The sequence below is a fragment of the Jaculus jaculus genome, chromosome 1 (assembly GCF_020740685.1).
Source record: "Jaculus jaculus isolate mJacJac1 chromosome 1, mJacJac1.mat.Y.cur, whole genome shotgun sequence".
Classification (NCBI taxonomy): Eukaryota; Metazoa; Chordata; class Mammalia; order Rodentia; family Dipodidae; genus Jaculus; species Jaculus jaculus.
Genome location: NC_059102.1, coordinates 7,125,057 through 7,143,641, shown reverse-complemented (window position 1 = coordinate 7,143,641; position 18,585 = coordinate 7,125,057). Strand labels below are relative to the sequence as shown.

Here is an 18,585-nt window from a genome sequence, read left to right as displayed (position 1 = left end):
TGTAAATTTTAATAAGGCTGAGTTTTATAAAACACTTCATGAATAAGTTCTGATTTAGCTCAGAGTTTTAGTTCAGCTAACATCTAGTGTATGAAATAAGACCCCAATGAGACATTGCCCTCAGGGTCTTACCACCTGCTGGGAGAACTACAACTGAGGATTATCCTGTGAGTTCAGGCTCCTTAAACACAAATGAGCACAAGACTAGTGGATATGGGACCTGTGTACTTACACAAGCATCTGCTCACAGGGGAGCCACACAATTCACTGAATGTTGCCATCATGAATAGTTTCTTATGGTGGCAAGATATGTGCAGAATAAAATTTACTATTGTAACCATTCATATGTAGGTATATGTGTGTGCACGTGTGTGTATGTGTGCCCATACACATATGCTGGGGAAGGCATGTTTCATAGCACACATGTAGTGGTCAGGAGATAATTTCCAGGTCAATCCTCATCTTTCCCCCTCACTGGGGACAGGGAGTCTCTCTCTGGACCTCACTCTGCATCAACCTCTGCTGTACTCATGAGAAATTTCCAGAACATGCTCCTACCTCAACCTCTTGTATCGCCATCAGTGTGCTGGATTACAGAAGCCCCCCACAACTCCCAGTGTCTTACATGGGGTTTGAGGGACGAACATGGGTACTCAGACTTGTGCTTTTCCCACCGAGCTGTCCCCCAGGCCTTGTAACCATTTTTAAATACATAATTAAACTCTTTCACCATGTTGTTCCATCGTCACCATTATCCATCTCCAGAATGTTTTCTCCCCCAAAAGGAAACTCTGCAGCCATGATAAAAGAAGTTACTGTGTCCCCTTTCACCCCCGTGCCCTCTGTTCAACCCTATCTTTGTGACTCGACTATTCCAGCTACTTCATGTGAGTGGCGTCCAGTGATATCTGTCCTTCTGTGTTCTTTACTTAACATGACGTATTCCAGGTTCATCCATGTTTTAGGCAAGTTTCATTTTCTGTCTGTTCATGGTATTCTTTCACGCACACATCTTTAATTTTGATGAAAGCTAATTTATCCATTTTCAAAAATAAAATGTGCAGACCCCTGCTTTGGACCATTTTGAAAGTTTTGAGAATGTTTTGCTTTGAACTTGCATGCATGCAAGTGTGTGAGTGCATATGGAGGCTACAGACAATCTTGGATGTCATTCCCAAAAAACACTATGCACCTCTTTTTTTAAACAGGGCCTCTCTTTGGCTTGGGTCTCACGAAGTAGGCTAGGTTGCAGGAATCCACCTGTCTCCACCTCCCTGGCATTGGGATTACAAGAGTGCGCCGCCACGCCCAGCATCTTCACATGGGTTCTAGGATGAACTCACGTCCTCCACTTACAGCGTCAAGTCTTTTTAGCCCTTTCTCTGTGCCTGAACAAGGAAGGGCACATTTCTTTGTGCAACTGTTTCCACAATTTGTGTATCCAAGCATAAGTGACCATTTTTATGGACAGTTAAGAAAAGCTTTTGAGTTTTTGTTCCTAGTTATCCAGCTTGTTTCCTTCTGGTCACTTCAAGAGTTTCTGTGAAAGCCAGCTAGCCCTCCTGGATATCCCTCATAGTGGTGGAAAGTGCTGTAGGAGCTGCTGGGAAATAATGGTCACCAACAGTGTGAGTAAGCAGGGAACCCTGCAAGCTACAAAATCAGCCAGTTGGGTAAGAAGTACACACCTGTGCAATAGTGACACACAGCCTTGGTGGGTAACCAACTGTTCTCTGATTGGACATGAGGACCACTCAGTGGGGGAGAACTTGTACTTATTACTGAGCTCCAAGTAAGAATTCCATAGCCAGGAATTTCAAAGATCCCAGAGAGAAGCCTCCATTGCTCTCTGGATAAGAAGAGTGGGTATACACAGCAAAAAGTCACTCAAATAACTCTATGTTTTCTCCTTAATCCAAGCTACTCTCACTTTTGGTTGGAGAAGCTGTTGGCAGATAATACTGGGGAGAACCAAGATCAATCAATACAGCAATAAAAGATAGCCAACTGCCTATCACAAGATGCCTCCACCACATCTACCAGGACCCAGAGAGATGGCACAGGAAGCAGTGACGCAAGTGCTGTTCTTTTTTTTTTTTAAATATTTTTTTTTAATTTATTTATTTATTTGAGTGACAGACACAGAGAGAAAGACAGATAGAGAGGGAGAGAGAGAGAATGGGCATGCCAGGGCTCCCAGCCTCTGCAAACGAACTCCAGACGCGTGCGCCCCCTTCTGCATCTGGCTAACGTGGGACCTGGGGAACCGAGCCTCGAACCGGGGTCCTTAGGCTTCACAGGCAAGCGCTTAACCACTAAGCCATCTCTCCAGCCCAGCAAGTGCTGTTCTTACTACTAGTCTGACAACCAACTCCAGGGAAACAGTGACAGGCTCCGTGGGCAATCAAAACCCACCAAAGCAGAAATCCAAAGGCTACAGAGATCACGTGCCAAATCAGACTGCCAACAGGCCCACCAAGGTTCAGGGACCACTGTAGAAGAGGGTGCAGAAAGATCACAAGAGCCACAGGGTGGGTAGAAATGCCCTGAAGCACAGCCCCTTCCCCTGCAGAGACTAACGGCCTTCGTCACTCCACAGTAAATACCAATAACTCCACTGAGGTAGGCCCTCAGGCAAATGGGAGTGGGGAAGAAGATATATAAAAGTATAACTTTTTAAAATTCTTTTTTAATTTTTATTTATTTATTTGAGAGAGAGAGCGAGAGAGGGAAAGAGGCAGAAAGAAAGAGAAAATGAGCACACTAGGGCCTCTGGCCACTGCAAGTGAATTCCGGACACGTGTGCCACCTTGTGTATCTGACTTACATGGGTCCTGGGAAATCGAGCCTTGGTCCCCCACCACGGCTCAGCTGCACAGGGCCGAGCAAACGCAGCTTTCCCATCTCTACCATCATCTGCTTTGGTCATCTTATAAGAATAAATGAATGCAGCAATAAGAAGTGAACAAAAGAGGGATGGAGGGATGGCTTAGAGGTTATGGCATTTGCCGGCAAAGCTAAAGGACCCAGGTTCAATTCCCCAGGACCCATGTAAGCCAGATGCACAAGGTGGCACATATGTCTGGAGTTCGTTTGCAGTAGCTAGAGGCCCTGGTGTGCCCATTCTCTTTCTCTCTCTCTCTCCATCTCTCCAGCCCAGTATAACTTTTTCTTTTTCTTCTTCTTCCTTTTTTTAATTTTTGTTTTTGTTTTAGTTTTTATTTTTGTTTTTCGAGGTAGGGTCTCACTCTAGCTCAGGCTGAACTGGAATTCCCTATGTCGTCTCAGGGGAGCCTTGAGCTCATGGCAATCCTCCTATCTCTGCCTCCTAAGTGCTGGGATTAAAGGCATACACCACCTTTTTTTTTTTCTTCAAGGTAGGTTCTCGTTCTAGCCCAGGCTGACCTGACCTGTAATGCACTGTGTAGTCTCAGGGTGGCCTTGAACTCATGGCAATCCTCCTATCTCTGACTCCCAAGTGCTGGGATCAAAGGTGTGTGCCACCATGCCCAGCTTCAGTATAACATCTTTTTTAAATAATTAATTGGGTTACACTCCCCCCACAGTGAGATGTTGGCCAAAGTGATCTGAGATCCCCAAAACAATGTAGGTCACCAAAACACTTGATTACCTGCTAGAGCTAAAAGGTAAGACCCTCTTGCTGAAGAAACCATGGGCTGTGGTCACAGGCATTGGAATACCATGCTGGTACCAAGAGGGAACAAGCTCACTCTTGGTTAGCTCTCATGGTACTGGAAAGCCCTATAGGACCTACTAGAAGCCAACAGTCACCAACAGTATGAATAATCAGGGGACGCTGCAAACTATGAAATTATCCAGCCAGACAAGAAGTACATACTTGCAAAATAGTGGCCCACAGCCTCTGTGGGTAACCAACTGTTCTCCGATTGGACATGAGGCCACTCAGTGGGAAAGAACTCATGTCTGGTACTGGAAACTAAGTCAGAACCCAATTGTCATAACAAAGCCCCCAGTGCTCTCTGGAGAAGAGTGGGCTGGCATATCAAAAGGCCCTTCCCTAGCTCTGCGTACCCTTTTCAGCCCCAGCTGCTCTCACTCTTGGTTGGAGAATCCGTTCTGTTTTACAGAAGGTAGAGAAAATGGAGGCAAACCAATGTCCATTGCTAAGACGAGAAAGTGCATGACTGAGTACCGTGGGGCATGCCATCCCTGCCAGAGCTGCTGGGGCCCAGGGGAAATGGCAGAGGAGGCAGAGACATGAACACTGCTCTTACTGCTGGCCTGGCAACCAGCTCCAAGTGACAGTGCCAGACAAAGCGGTGAACCAAAACCCACCACAGCAGAAACCCAGAAGCTACAGAGACCTCAACAGTAAACTTGACTTCCAACAGGCCTGTCGTGCCTCATTGCGGAAGGGGTGGACAGACTGTAAGAGCCAGAGAGGGTAGGAGTAGCCTGCAGTCCAAGGACTGACTGAGGCCTTCATGACCCCACAGTGAATACTATAGCCCACTGCGAAGGGACCCAGGGAAATGGGAACAGTGGCTAGGGATAAAAGAGTATACCTATTAGAATATATATATGGAGAGAGAGAGAGAGAGAGAGAAAAGAAACAGAGATGAAAATTAAACTAAATTAAAAATAAGTTTCCTTGAGACCCAGGCCAAGTGGGAGAGCCCAGCCACCCTGCTCCTGAGCGGAGGCAGCCTTGCACCAGTCCTTCCTGAGCAGGACTAGAACAACAAGAACAGCCCCTTCCCTTTTAGGAGCCTGGAAGGACCAGAGGCCTTCTTCATTTCCCGCTCTCCATAGCCTCTGTGGCTCCTAACATATAGACTGAGTCACAACCTGCCCCTGTCCCCAACACTTGTAAAAGTGAACAGTCTTGCTCTGTTTTGCAGAGTTCTGGCCTCTGTCTCTGTCTCTCCTCCTCTTCTTATTCTTCCTCCTCCTCCTTTTCCCTCTCTCTTTGGCTTTGGACCCCACCAGGCCACCTAGGCACATCCCTCCCCTAACAAAGCTTAATTAACTAAAGGCCACTCCATTCCAGCTCCTCCCTCAGACCAAGTTGCTCTTCCCCACCATACAATCACCACCCAGTAGGTGGAGAGGATGACACGCTGCTTCTTATTGGTGCTTGTGAAGCCCTATTTGCACATCACCCCCAGCCATTGACAGGCCTTGCTCCTCCACAGCCCAAGACTACCCGGAATGGAAGGCAGCAAACAGAGCCCGCAACACCCAGAACCCATCAGTCAGAAGCAGAGCACATCTGTGACTCAAGTCATGGTTTTCATGAACTTCCTGTAAGTCCCGAGCGGAATCAGAGGCATCTGCGCCCTGAGGCAGATGAGTCCCTTGAGTGCCCAGACACTGCTCTTGGCTGCAGGCCGCTGTGCCGGGAAGTGGCTTCCTGCCTTCAATGTAAAATGGCAAGCAATTTGTCGTCTACTCTGAGAAAATATCCTCTTCATGTGCTTTCAGCTCTGTTCACCTCTCTGATACATTAACATTTTTGAATCCTGGATTTCTTCCAAGGTACTCATTTTTAGAGATATCTCAAAGTCCTTTTTGGATGAAGAGGGGATATAAATTAGACTCACAAAGAGGAAATGAAATCATTTCACTATTTAGAATTTGATTAATGGAAAGGATGACTTCCATCTTTTAGCTTCAGTTGGGCAAACCAGAGCTGAGATCTGTCTGTTATCACTGAAAGAAGTCTGGAATTCCAGTACTAGCAGGAGTAGAGAGCAGACATCGGAGAGTCCCTAGCAGCTCCATTGTCACTGGCACCCATGCCCTGAGAGGAGCCGCAGGTGCGTTGGCCAGCTCCATTTGCCATCACAGCCACCCTGAGCAGTGAGGCCAAGGCCCAGCAGCCCGCCTGCCCCACTCAGAGCACCAAGCCCAGAACCATGGATAGTGTCTCAGGCCTGGGTGGTCTCGCATCCCGGGCAGCTGCCAGCAAGGTCATTTACAGGAACGTTTTGGGAGCAGCAGAATGGTGCCATGTGAGAAGAAGATCTGGTTCCATCCACAGGCAGCCACCAAGGAAGGTGGATTTGTAGAGCAGCCTGCTGGCGGTAAGGACAAAGTGGCCCGAGAGGTGACCTTGCAGTGTTGGAGATGAGAAAGTTTATGGCATCTGATGCTGTTGAAGGACAAAGTGGTGCAGAAGCAGCCAGTATGAGAGGCCCTGCGGTCAGTTCAAGACAGTACGCATGTAGCCGATGTGACCGTTACAGATGCTACCACGTTGTAGGGGTCCTCCACACATTGGCCAGCGAGAATGACCAGAGCAGTGAGAGAGGCAGAAGTACAAGGAATCAAGCGGCAACCCAGGCCCAACAACCCAGCAAAAGAAAAGGTCCCCACCTTATGCACATGAGGCGATGGGCATCAATCACACTACTGCAACTCTCCCAGGCAGGGAGAAGTGAGGGAGGGCCGACAAGCAGGCTGCAGGAGTGCCAGGTGAACCAGTGGGACAGAGTGATTCTGTGTGGGCCTGCTCACCAGAGACACGGGGAGGGGACGGCTGGCAAGGAGGTGAACAGCCAACTCAGGCCCAATACCTGCGTCTCTATGACTTTAATAACCAAAGAAGATGCCAGAGAACCTAAACCATAAGATGGAAAAGAGTCGGATGCAGCCTACCCACCAGCTGACAATTCACACCCCCACCATGCCTCAGCTGCACAGGGCCGAGCAAACACAGCTTTCCCACCTCTACCATCATCTGCTTTGGTCATCCTGTAAGAAGAAATGAATGCAGCGATAAGAAGTGAACAAAAGAGGGATGGAGGGATGGCTTAGAGGTTAAGGCATTTGCAGCAAAGCTAAAGGACCCAGGTTCAATTCCCCAGGACCCACATAAGCCAGATGCACAAAGTGGTAAATATGTCTGGAGTTCATTTGCAGTGGCTGGAGGCCCTGGTGTGCCCATTCTCTCTCTCTCTCTCTCTCTCTCTCTCTCTGTCTCTCTCTCTCCCTCAAATAAATAAAAAATAAACAAATAAAATATTTTAATTAAAAAATGAGCAAAAGACTAGAGCTGAAAGATCTTAAGCGCTGGCTTTATACCCACTGACCAGTGATCTAGAAATATCTGCAAGGTCTGTGCAGCATGGGTTCTTTTTGTTATTTTTATACCATCTTACATTTTTCTTACTTCTTTTTAGTAAAGAAAAAGTTTTTCTTTGCTATGAAGCAGGATATCATTCTATTTAGCACAGGCTGACCTGGAACTCACTCTGTAGCCTAGGCTGGACTTGAACTCATGGCAATCCCTCTACCTCAACCTCCCAAGTGCTAGGACCAAAGGCATGAACCACCACACATGGCTTGTTTTTTATTTTAAACATTTTTTTTCTCAATATGTTTTTTAAAGTCTAAAATTGTTTCATATCTGGTCAAGCTGAGATTTTTTCAAACTTCATTTTTATTTTGCAATAAAAATTTTCAACTTATCTGCAAAGAAACATCAACACATACTGTTTAGTAATGTTCTTAAATTTAAGAAGAGAATGATATTTACTTTAAATCCATGAAAGCTATCTAGAATCCTGGATAGATTGCTTACAGTGGAATCAGTATATGATTCCTTATGTATGATGATTTGTCTCTCTTTATGAATATCTTGTATATTAAAGCTTTTAAATATTATCTTCTTGTAAAACACATGAAAGTCAAGTTATGTTAAAACTTGAATTATGGGCTAGAGTGAGAGCTCAGTGGACAAAGCACATGCTGAACAAGCATGAGGGCCTCAGTTTGGATCTCCAGAGCCCAGAAGAGTGGACAGTCAGAGGGGTCCTCACAGGAGGGTGGCCAGTAAGATGTTCCTCATAGGAGGGTGGGCAGTCAGAGGGTTCCTCACAGGAGGGTGGGCAGTCAGAGGATTCTGCAGTGGCTCCCACTGCCTAATTCCTGCACAGCCCATGTCTATAGCCAACTGCGAGCCGTCCATCTAGCTGCTCCTGTCAGAAATCTTGCTACTGTCTTCTCCTTCCTAGTACCTCAAAATAAGACAGGATTCAGATGGAGTCCTCTCTGTCACTGGAGCTGTGTCCCCACACAGCCTGCGTCACCTCTCTGGGCCTTAGAGAGCTTTTATTTATTTATTTATTTCATTAACAACTTCCATGGCAGAGTTTTCTTTTGTGAAAAATGGGGGCTTCTGTGCCCCACGCAGCTGTGGTGAGGATGAATGGGGCGATCCAGAGAGCAGCCACACCAGTCCCCTTGTTCACCAATGCTCTCAGCTCTCCTCACACATAGATGTGTCAGCCTGACCATTTGCATCCACAACACGCCTTTCCCTCCCCGCTTACACACCGGCTCACCTGGAACACCGGTATCTTTTGTCACTTCCCCTGAGTTCTCATAGCTGCAAAATATAGGTGTGGAACATCATCCCAGGGTTTCAGACCTCCATCAGAATCAAGTTCCAGTTAAAAGCATGAGTTTCAGACCAGGCATGGTGGCGCACACCTTCAATCCCAGCACTCAGGAGGCAGAGGTAGGAGGATTGCTGCGAGTTCAAGGCCATCCTGATACTACATTGTGAGTTCCAGGTCAGCCTGGGCTAGTGTGCAACCCTACCTCGGGGGTGGGAGGGGAACCTGAGTTTGCAGAGCTGGTCATGCAGCTCAATGGAAGAGCGCTTGTCCGCCAGGTGCCAGGTTCTGGGTTGAACTCTACCACCACAAAAGTACATTTAACCTGAGGGTCCAGAGACTGCACAACCACTGGAGCTCACTGATGAGTCAGTCTGACCACAAAGCAGCTTTGGGCTCAATGAGAGACCCCTCCACAAGAAACCTCAGAGCCGAACAATAGGGGAACGCTCCTGATCTTCTCCTCTGACTTCCACACACGTGTGCACAGGGTATGTGCACCTGCACACACACATGTACACACCACACATGCACCATACCACACACACACACATGTACATGCAATCCTATCCACCACGCCCAATGCCACACACACTTTTCTGGACCCAACATCAGAAGATCTGCCATTCTAGAACATCTAGAATTCACTAGTACATGAGGGTTATTTAACCCTTTATAAAATGGCAAAACCCCATGTAGGCCTTTGTAAACGTTCCGAGGGAGAAACATCTTTTAGTCAAAATGCCCTATGGGTATTTTCTAACCTCTTCCTGGCATTACTGTGTGGGAAGTAGGTGCCTATGAACTCACATTCTCATGAGCCTCTGGTCAGTGATGGAATCCACCACTGACCAAAGGAGGGTGGGTTCTGAAGGCAGCTGCGGTCTGCTTATGGCCACTTTGTAGGTCATCTGTGTATTTTCTGAGATGTGGGGGTTACCCTGACCCAAGAATATACAGTGTATCCGTCCCCTTTCACCTGCCACGTTGAGTGTGGGGAAGGACAGTGGATTTGAACAAGCCTGCGTGCACAGAGCAGCCCCATCAAGCTCTACTTACAACTTGACCAACAACGTGCTTTGATGTGCCGCCGCCTCTCTGGCTGGCTCTGGCTTTTGTGTGGAACACCAAAAGGAGAAGTGATGGTTCTCATGAACACAGATGAGGCAAGAAGTGCTCAGGGAGGAAAAGAAAATTACCAAGGTGATTCTCTAGCTCCATCCCAGAAAACCCTAATCCAGTGTCCTCTCCCTTAACCCACTGTGGTAGTTTGATTCAGGTGTCCCCAATAAATTTAGGTGTCCTGAGTGCTAGGTCCCCAGCTGATAGCAATTTGGGAATTAAAGCCTCCTAGAGGCAATGTGTTGTTGGGGCAGGCTTATGAGTGTTATAGCCAGCTCCCCCTTGCCAGTGTTTGGCACACTCTCCTGTTGCTATTGTCTGTCTGAAGTTGGCCAGGAGGTGATGTCCACCCTGTGCTCATGCCATCGTCTTCCCTGCCATCACGAAGCTTTCTCTGGAGTCTGTGAGCCAAAATAAATCTTTCTTTTCCCTCAAGCTGCTCTTCGTCAGTTGTTTTCTGCCAGCAATGCGAACCTGACTGCAACACCCACCAACACTTTCCATCCTGTCCTGGCTTTGGCTAAATGTCAACATGGCCTCCCCATCAATGTCTAATTTCCTCATGAAATTATGTCAGACCTCACAAGTCTTGGCTGCAGTGCCCTGGGTCAAGTCACACTTTCGCCTAATGAAACGAGGCATATGCCACGAGACTGGAGACGTCAATCAACAGCTGTGCCTCCCGAGGCAACCAGGCTGATTCCAGGCCGCTGGCCCCTCACACCTCCTCGGGCACCATCCTCGGGCAGCCGCCTCCCGACGGAAGGGAGAGCAGGGCTGCAAGGGAACAGTGAGCAGGGAGCATCAAGGGTCAAGAATGTTGGTCTCATTCCCCGTGCACCTCTGGGATTTCCTTCTTCCTGCATTTGGACAGAGGCCACCAGGAAGTGCCAGTGGAGATTCCCAACTATGGCCAATGGAGGCTCCAGCCCTGAACCTATGATATTCAAAACTATCACCAACACTGCCCACCATCACCAGTGGCGGCTCCCAGCCATGGCCAAAGGAGGTTCCCAGTAGAGACTCCCATGGATTGTCGGTGCTTTGAAGAGAAGCACCAAGCACACACCCAAGTCACAAGTAAGGTCCTGACCTCCCTGTGAAACAGCAGAGCCAATTGCAACATTTATTGTCAACTACAAAACAGCCTTTTCAGGGCTGGAGAGATGGCTGAGTGGTAAGGCATTTGCCTGCGAAGTGAAAGGACCCAGGTTCAATTCCCCAGAACTCACATAAGCCATATGCGCAAGGGGCACATGTGTCTGGAGTTTGTTTGTAGTGGCTATAGGCCCTGGTGTGCCCATTCTCTCTCTCTCTCTCTCTCTCTCTCTCTCTCTCTCTCTCTCTTCTCTCTCTCTTTTTCACTCTGTGCTTGCAAATAAATAAATAAATAAAAATTTTAAAAAAGACAGCCTTTTCTCAGCCTGCTTATGGGGCACAAGTGCCTTTGCTGCATCAGAAGTTGCCAGGATCCCACTGTGGGAGACATGTTTGAGTCCAGGGAAGAACTGTAAATTCAGACAACTATCAAGCGATGTGGCTCCAACCCATCAGCTGAGTTGGGAAATAGGTAAAGTCATCTTGCACTGTTAGGTAGCTATGAGAAGAAAGAAAATGCTTTTTTGTTTGTTTTTTTATTTTCTGTTTTCTTAGTGACCTCTTTCTTTCCTGAGTTGAGTTATCTTGATGCCCATGCATTTAAACTGAGAGGGCTTTCCTTTCCCAATCCCTCAAGACCTATGCCAGCCACTGGCAAACCTTCACCAAAGCCCAGGGCGAGTGAATTTCTCAGGCTCGTGGGGCATCTCAACAACGTGGTGGAGATGTCCACTTCTGGCTGAGAGGAGGTAGTCAGGCAAAACCCATGAGACAACGGTTTTCCAGCGTGGGTCGCCAGCAATGCAATACCCTGAGACCTGAGAGAGGGGAAGTGAGAGGAGCCTGTAACTGTCCCTCCTGAGGTGCCTTCCAGGCTGTGAGTGGGTGAGGGAGGGATAGGCAGAGCCTGGGGTCTCAGCGAGCAGAGGAGGTGTAAACAGGTCTAAGGGTGGCTGATGTCGACAGTGTCGGTGACAAGCAGAGAGCTTCAGGGAAAGACAGTGCCAGAAATCTCCAGGAAACTGCTCAAGTTTTTGGCTAAAGGCTGATCTGGCTCTGTCTGAAAGAAAACTACGTGAAAGCAAGTGGAGTAAATGACCACAAAGTAGTAGGTAAAGCAAATGCAAGATGTCAGACAAAGCGGGGAAGAGTTCCCACCAGTCCAAGGGCAAAGGCCTCATCACACCTGGGACCCAGCTGAGTCCTCCAGAGGGCTGTGTCTTAACAAGGGAGCTGCTTGTCCTCTGGTCAGGGTTCTCACCCTCCACACTATGGGCGCTTTTAGGCTTGATAATCTCTGTGCATGTTCAGAAATCAACAGTGTCTCTGGCCTCTGCCCATTAGAATCAGTGGCACCTTCCTCCAAACTGTCTCCAGACATTAACATTACTTAAGAGAAATCTCCTCCTTGGATAAGAACCACTGCCCTGCGCTAGAGCCTGCCTCGGGCCCCTCCCACACACCTCCCAAATAAGCCCTAACAGGGCCACGCTGTATGCAATAGCCAGACTCCTACCAGACCCGTGCAGTGCTCCTCACAGGAACACAAACGGGCAAATCCAGTGCCTACCTGCAGAAGTCACCCCATGAGAACGCCACCTAACACTGCCCAACACACGAGGAAGAAGAGGTGACGTGCAGCCAGGAGGAAAATCACCACCAAAGGCAAAAATCACAAATAGCAGAGAGAGTGATCGAGTGAGCAGACGACAGCCTTAAAAATCCTGTCATGAATAAGTTCCATGTGCTCGAGGAGGTGGGGGTGACCCTGAACTGGATCTGGGAGACAAAAGAGGAAGAAAAGGAAGATGGCTTTGTTTGCTGCAAATGCTCTGACACTACTCTGGGCCTACTAAATAACAATGGCCTTGGCTGGGGCATGGGCCTCTTAAAGCTTACCATGGTCTTTGCTTCTAGCCAGCGCCAAGTACGGCTGGACCCTGCTCCCTCTCCCCTAAACACACACACACACACACACACACACACACACACACACACACACAAAGATAAATGGAAGCAAAGGTCAAGTAATAGCAGGCTTAGGGTAAATGTGATTTCTAAAAGTGAAACCTTCCCTGGCTCATCTCATGATGAGTGTGTCAGACCCTGTCACCTATCAGAAGACTGATGGGCAAACCTTAGCTTGCAAGCCCCAGCCTGCACCTGTCTCTAGAAAGGTCTCAACGATCCAGTAAGAGAAGCTAATTTGGGCTGAAGGGATGGCTTAGTGGTTAAGCGCTTACCTGTGAAGCCTAAGGACCCCGGTTCGAGGCTTGATTCCCCAGGACCCATGTTAGCCAGATGCAATAGGGGGTGCATGCATCTGGAGTTCGTTTGCAGTGTCTGGAGGCCCTGGCGCACCCATTCTCTCTCTCTCTCTCTATCTGCCTCTTTCTCTCTGTCTCTCAAATAAATAAATAAAAATTAACAAAAATAAATAAATAAAAAGAGAAGCTAATTCACATGCACACTCAGAGAGATTCAAGTGCTTCATAAAACTCTGTGTCTTCACTTCCTAAGGCTGGTGAAGCTGTCTGAACTCAGTTCCTCGGGAGTCTCAGAACAAGCAAATGCTTTCAATGTGGACAGCAGGTGTAGCCAAAGGCGGGACCATCCGTGGTTTGGTTATAGCTTTGTTCATATCTAAAGCTTATCAAATACATACATATACCAGGAAGAATGACCCTTCATGTACCATGTTTCTGTTAGCTTGCGCATTTTAGCATTGAGAGAGACGCAGGCTATGTAGACGAATGCACACTAGCCTCCACTTGCTTCTGGCCCTTGTTATCTCTCAGCACAACAGCTTCTATTTGTCACCCCAACCAAAGGCAGCTTAGGAAAGGAACAGAAGTAGTTCAGCCACTCCTGAGCAGGAGTTAAAACCAGCCACTGCTGTCCCAAGTGAAGGGGGTTGAGGGTGTGGAGACGCATCAGTGGTAAGAGCGCTTGCCGCGCAAGTCTGAGTGGGGTAGCTTCTCGAAGCATTAACAAAGCTCCAGAGCAGGATCTTAGTTTTGGAAAACTCCCAGTCTGAGGCTGGAAGGATGGCTTAGGGGGTAAGGTGCTTGCCTGTAAAGCCAACAAACCCAGGTTCAATTCCCCAGGACCCACGTAAGCCAGATGCACAAGGTGAACCATATGTCTGAAATGTGTTTGCAGTGACTGGAGGCTCTGGTGTGCCCATTCTGTCTCTCTCTCTCTCAAACAACTAAATAAAAAATAAATAACTCCCAGTCTGTAGACCTTGCCCTCACTTCAAGTAGATTTGTAGGTCTTCACAGGAGTGACTTGAGCTCCAAAAGGCTTTTCATAGGAACAGAACCTCCCGCCCTTATTTTTATTGGAGAGCCAATCAGCTTCTCTAATCTAGCACCTTTTTGCATCAGAGTTTATTCCAGGATTCTTGCTTAGTTTTTCACCCCATTGGGCACTTCAAGGTCAAATCCCAGAGCAGGTTAACAGGAGACCTATGAGCTGATCAAAGGTGGGGAGTCACAGGACTAAGTCCAGGAGCAAGCCAGGCATTGGGATGTCTGGTGTGTTTAGTTTGGGAAACTTGGCATAGAGGTTTGCGTCTTGCAGCATTCCTCCTTCTAAATTGTGCTGATATATCCTGGTGGGAATGATCATAATATAGTTTAATGGATGTCAAATATTTTAAATTCTGAAATCTTTTCCCCTGAAAGCCAAGCAAAACTTAAAAGGGGGAAAAGTGACCAGCTCCCTCCTAGTGATTTTCAAATTTGGTCTAGCTTTGAGTCCAAGGAACAGGCCAGCCTGGACCACTTGTCATCGACAGATGGAGCTAATAACACGATGCTGGCAAAACTGGTTGTCAGGGGAGGAGCCTGGGCTGCATGGAACAGGAGTAGCTCAACTGCTGGGAGTGGAGGATAAAACACCAAGTTGCGTAGGTACATGATGATCAGCAAATTTGAAGGTATTTTACAGTTTTCTGAAAAAAATAGACTTTATCACTTTATTATCCTCAGTGCAGCTCTAATAATGAAGGAATATATGAAGATTTTTAGATTAAAAAATGGCAATGCAAGTGTGAACACTTGCTAAAGTATTTGCTAAAGGGCTTACATGGAGCCACGAACACCCTGTAGAAGAACGTACTGATGGAACTCAACAAGTTTTCCCACTCTGGAGGGATGGAAAATAACTTCAGTGAAAATTATACAAGAAAATGCTGTCCCCATCCGATTAATTACTAGTGAATAATAACATCTCTGGTTTCTTTCAATTATATTCTAATTGCACACCTTTTGCTCTGGCTGATTGGGCAGTGGAGTAATGAACAACGATTACTGAATTTAATTAACACCATTATTCCTGCAGCTTTTACATCTCTGTTGCGAACATGGAAATTTCCCCTCCCAGGGCTGGAGCTGGAAGAAGCCAGCCTTGAACCCTGAAAAACCTGTTTATTCCACTCTGGGCTGGATCCCTTCTGCCAAGTTTGGAAGACAAAAGATCTGAAGTGTTTCCCAGTATTCATGGGAAGGCTTTCCTAATAACAACATCAATATTCAGAAAGGTTACTTTTTCATAAAGCATTAGCAATTTGCATGTTACATTCATCAAAAGAGATGGGTAAGTGAGCTATCTGAGTCAATTACAGTGTCATTCATAATTTATTCCATGTACAATAAAGAGCTGATCAGATTTCATGTGTGTTTACTTTCGGAAAAGGTAACTGCTTATGGCTGATAACAGTTGCAGAATACAAATATCTTTCAGGGTAATGTGTTTATCTCAGGCTGACATATTCAATCTCCAAGGTTCTCCGTTTTTCCAAAAAGTTGTCTGTGTTTGAAAATTAGAGCTCACCCGTAAACAATGAAAGACCATGCTGGAATCATGCTATCTTAACTTGATCAAGGCAAGTCATGCATATTCTCCCAAAGAACACATCGGGGAAACAAGCAGGCATTTGTTTTTAAAAACAGATAACTGCAAACGTACAGAGCTAACAATATTGAAATCACAGAATGAATGAGGGTATCAGTGACCCATCATAGAAGTTTTTGAAGTGGAAATTTGACAACTGCCAATTATATTCATCCAATAAGCTGTCCCCACCAACATACTGCACAAGTCTATTTGAAGTCCCATGGGAAAAGACGACACACACATGTGATGAATTTGCTAGAGCAGGTAAGATGCCAGGCTGGCATCTCACAAGCACACGTTGATCTACCCTCTCCTCCAGATGCGGTGTGTGCCCACGGCGCCACCCGCCCGGCCCCAGCTCTACCTCGTATCTGCTGGCTGGCTGCTCAGAGGTCTTCAGGCCTGGGCACATATGGACCACACAAACTTGGGCTCGTCTCTGGGAGGGGAACCAGTTACTTTGGACCAAATCCATGACCATCACATGGTTTTTCAGCTCGGTTCTAAAGGTTGTTATGTGAAAAGTGCAGCGAGGCGCTTGTCCTGCACGGCCGGTCACACGCGCCTCCCGGGGAGCTTTCACAGGCATTCCAGAATGCTGCATGAGACTGAATCTCGTGACTTCGGCTCGCCAGCCCGGCAAACACAATTTCCTTTGTTTCATCCAGGTATTGAGTGCAGCAGGAAGGGCTTGGGAAGCGGCCGGCACAGGCCTGTCCTGCGGTTTTCCAATGCACCTGCCAAGTTGTTGCGAACTCCCAGTAACAGAGGAGCAGGATGCGGCCGTAAAAACCTCGTGGGTCACTTTTATGCTCCATGACGAACCTCCTCACTGCAATCGGACCCACTCGAGCCTCCCACCTGAGCTCGTGGGCTCTCTGCCGTCTCTGATTTCAAAGAAAACAGCTTTCCTTCTCATTGCATTCAAGTTCTGAACACTGAATTCACCTCCTTACCAAGGGGCTCAATATATTTTTCCATCTCTAGAACCTCAAATCCAAATAAATTATTTACAGTGCTCTGCACAAAGGAAGCAGGAGGGATAATTGCTGCCTTTTAGAATGGCTACTCTTTCTGGCCAGGCCTGAAAGGAGCAAGTGCAGGCTGCCTCCCAGCACAAAGAGCGTCCTCAGCCAGAGGAAAGATAAGCGAGCATTCAGAGGCGAAAGAGACTCCCTCACACAAGTGATGGCGGCAGGCGGCCGCTGGAGAGATGCTGGGCCTGGGGGGACACTGGCTGCGAGGTGGGCCCCAGTTTGTGGAAGTCACAACCCTGAGCCTCAGTCTTCCCAGGTAGAGGAAACTGCCCTGCTTTCCCCTCCCGAGCTTATAAAGACGTGGCGATCTATATATTGAGAAAAAAGTAGCATGTGACGTAGACATCACTCTCATAAACAATTGCTCATTTTCATCCCAATTTCTTCTACACAATTCCCTCTCCACACATACAACATAGTAGAGAGTTACCTATCACTAAAAATTATTGGACATGGAATTTCATATCCTTTAGAGTACAGAACCGTGGCATTCTTGCCTTCCTATGTTTCATGTGGTGAGGCTGTTTCTATTCGCTTGAAGTGGTGCAGATGGCAATGCTAAGTCTTCAGTCAAGGGTGAGCATGAGGGTGAAGCAGGCGGAAAGACAGAATCTCTTCTTTGCACATGACTTACTCCTGGATTTCTGCGAAGAGGAGCCCGTAAATATTTTAACTCAGCTGGGCGTGGTGGTGCACGCCTTTAATCCCAGCACCTGGGAGGCAGAGGTAGGAAGATTGCTATGAGTTCAAGGCCACCCTGAGACTACATAGTGTATTCCAGGTCAAGCCTGAGCTAGAGCAAGACCCTCCCTTGAAGAAAAAATCACATTAACTCAGGGATGAGAATAGAGCTCATTTGGTAGAGTGCTTGCTTAACGTGCACAAAGCCCTGGGTTCTTTCCCCAGGCCCCCAGCGCCACATAAAGCCAGGGGCGGTGCCACAGGTCTGGTGAGTGCCAGGCCTTTCCTTCTACAACCACGGTGCGCCAAAGGCCCCAGGGCCATGTGAAGCCATCAAAAGTGCTCCAAGACCAGCAAAAGGAGCTCTGCTGAGGGCTGCTATGGAACCTATGTCCCAGGCAGCACCAGTGCAGCAAGGGCTAGACCTTTACCGGCCAGCATGATCACAGGACACAGGTGTGGCATGGCCTTGACAAGGTCTGCAGGATCCTCACCCAAGAGTGCTGGACAGGAGCCTTGGTGCATCAATTGCTTTCTTGTTTCTGCCACAAAATGCACAGCCAGAAGCAGCTTAAGGAAGGAAAGGGTTTGTTTCGGCTTACAGCTTTGAGTGAAGTGTCCGCTGGGGTGGGGAAACACGGCAGAAGCACACAGCCGCTTCACGTCAGCGCAGCAGCAGGGAGGAAGTAGAGCGGGAAGGCCGGGCTGGAGCCCTCCAGTGACACACTTCCTCTGGCAAGACTGTATCTCGTAAAGGTTCTGCAACCTTCCGAACAGGCCACTTTACCAGGGAACAAGTGCTCAAACTCATGAGCCTATTGAGGGGGCTTTTACATCCAAACTACTGCAGCTGCTAAGAAACATTCCCCACATTTCCTTCCTTTTAGCAAATAATGATGCAGGGTGGCTCCTCGGGTGACTTGCATAGGAGTCTGATGAGGTAAAGACCGGCAGTTCACAAAGGGTGACATGTCCTTCACTGACAGTAATTTCTTGTGAGAGGACTAGGAAGCTGTAGGGTTAGAGCTGGGAAAGGAGAAAGGCCATATTTAGGCATATAGGCATATATGTTTAGGCCTCAAGCATGGCTCATTGCTATTTTAACATTCCTATTTGAAATGCTATTTTAAAAAAAGGAATACTTTAGGGTCAGGGGGGATGAGGAAGAGAAGGGTATAGAGAAGAGAAGAGTTAGTCAAAATTAAAGATGTTATAAATATGCCAAATGAGGGCTGGAGAGATGGCTTAGCAGTTAAGCACTTGCCTATGAAGCCTAAGGACCCCGGTTCGAGGCTCGATTCTCCAGGACCCACATTAGCCAGATGCACAAGGAGGTGCATGTGTCTGGAGTTCATTTTCAG

At 47.6% G+C, this 18,585-nt stretch overlaps 1 protein-coding gene across 7 annotated transcripts in view; it reads right to left on the bottom strand.

Moving 5' to 3' along the window:
* Window positions 1-18,585, bottom strand: part of C1H10orf90 (chromosome 1 C10orf90 homolog) — a 302,122-nt gene that overhangs the window by 225,467 nt on the left and 58,070 nt on the right. For 4 of the 7 annotated variants that reach the window (XM_045132235.1, XM_045132240.1, XM_045132253.1 and 1 more), the window contains exon 1: window positions 15,871-16,251. The exons of 1 other annotated variant lie outside the window; for it this stretch is intronic. In XM_045132235.1, the coding sequence (XP_044988170.1) occupies window positions 15,871-16,170 (300 nt within the window). In that variant the 5' untranslated portion in view covers window positions 16,171-16,251. Of the gene's footprint in view, window positions 1-15,870; window positions 16,252-18,585 lie in introns of those variants that run through there. 2 more of the 7 variants (XM_045132260.1, XM_045132269.1) reach the window with 2 other exon arrangements.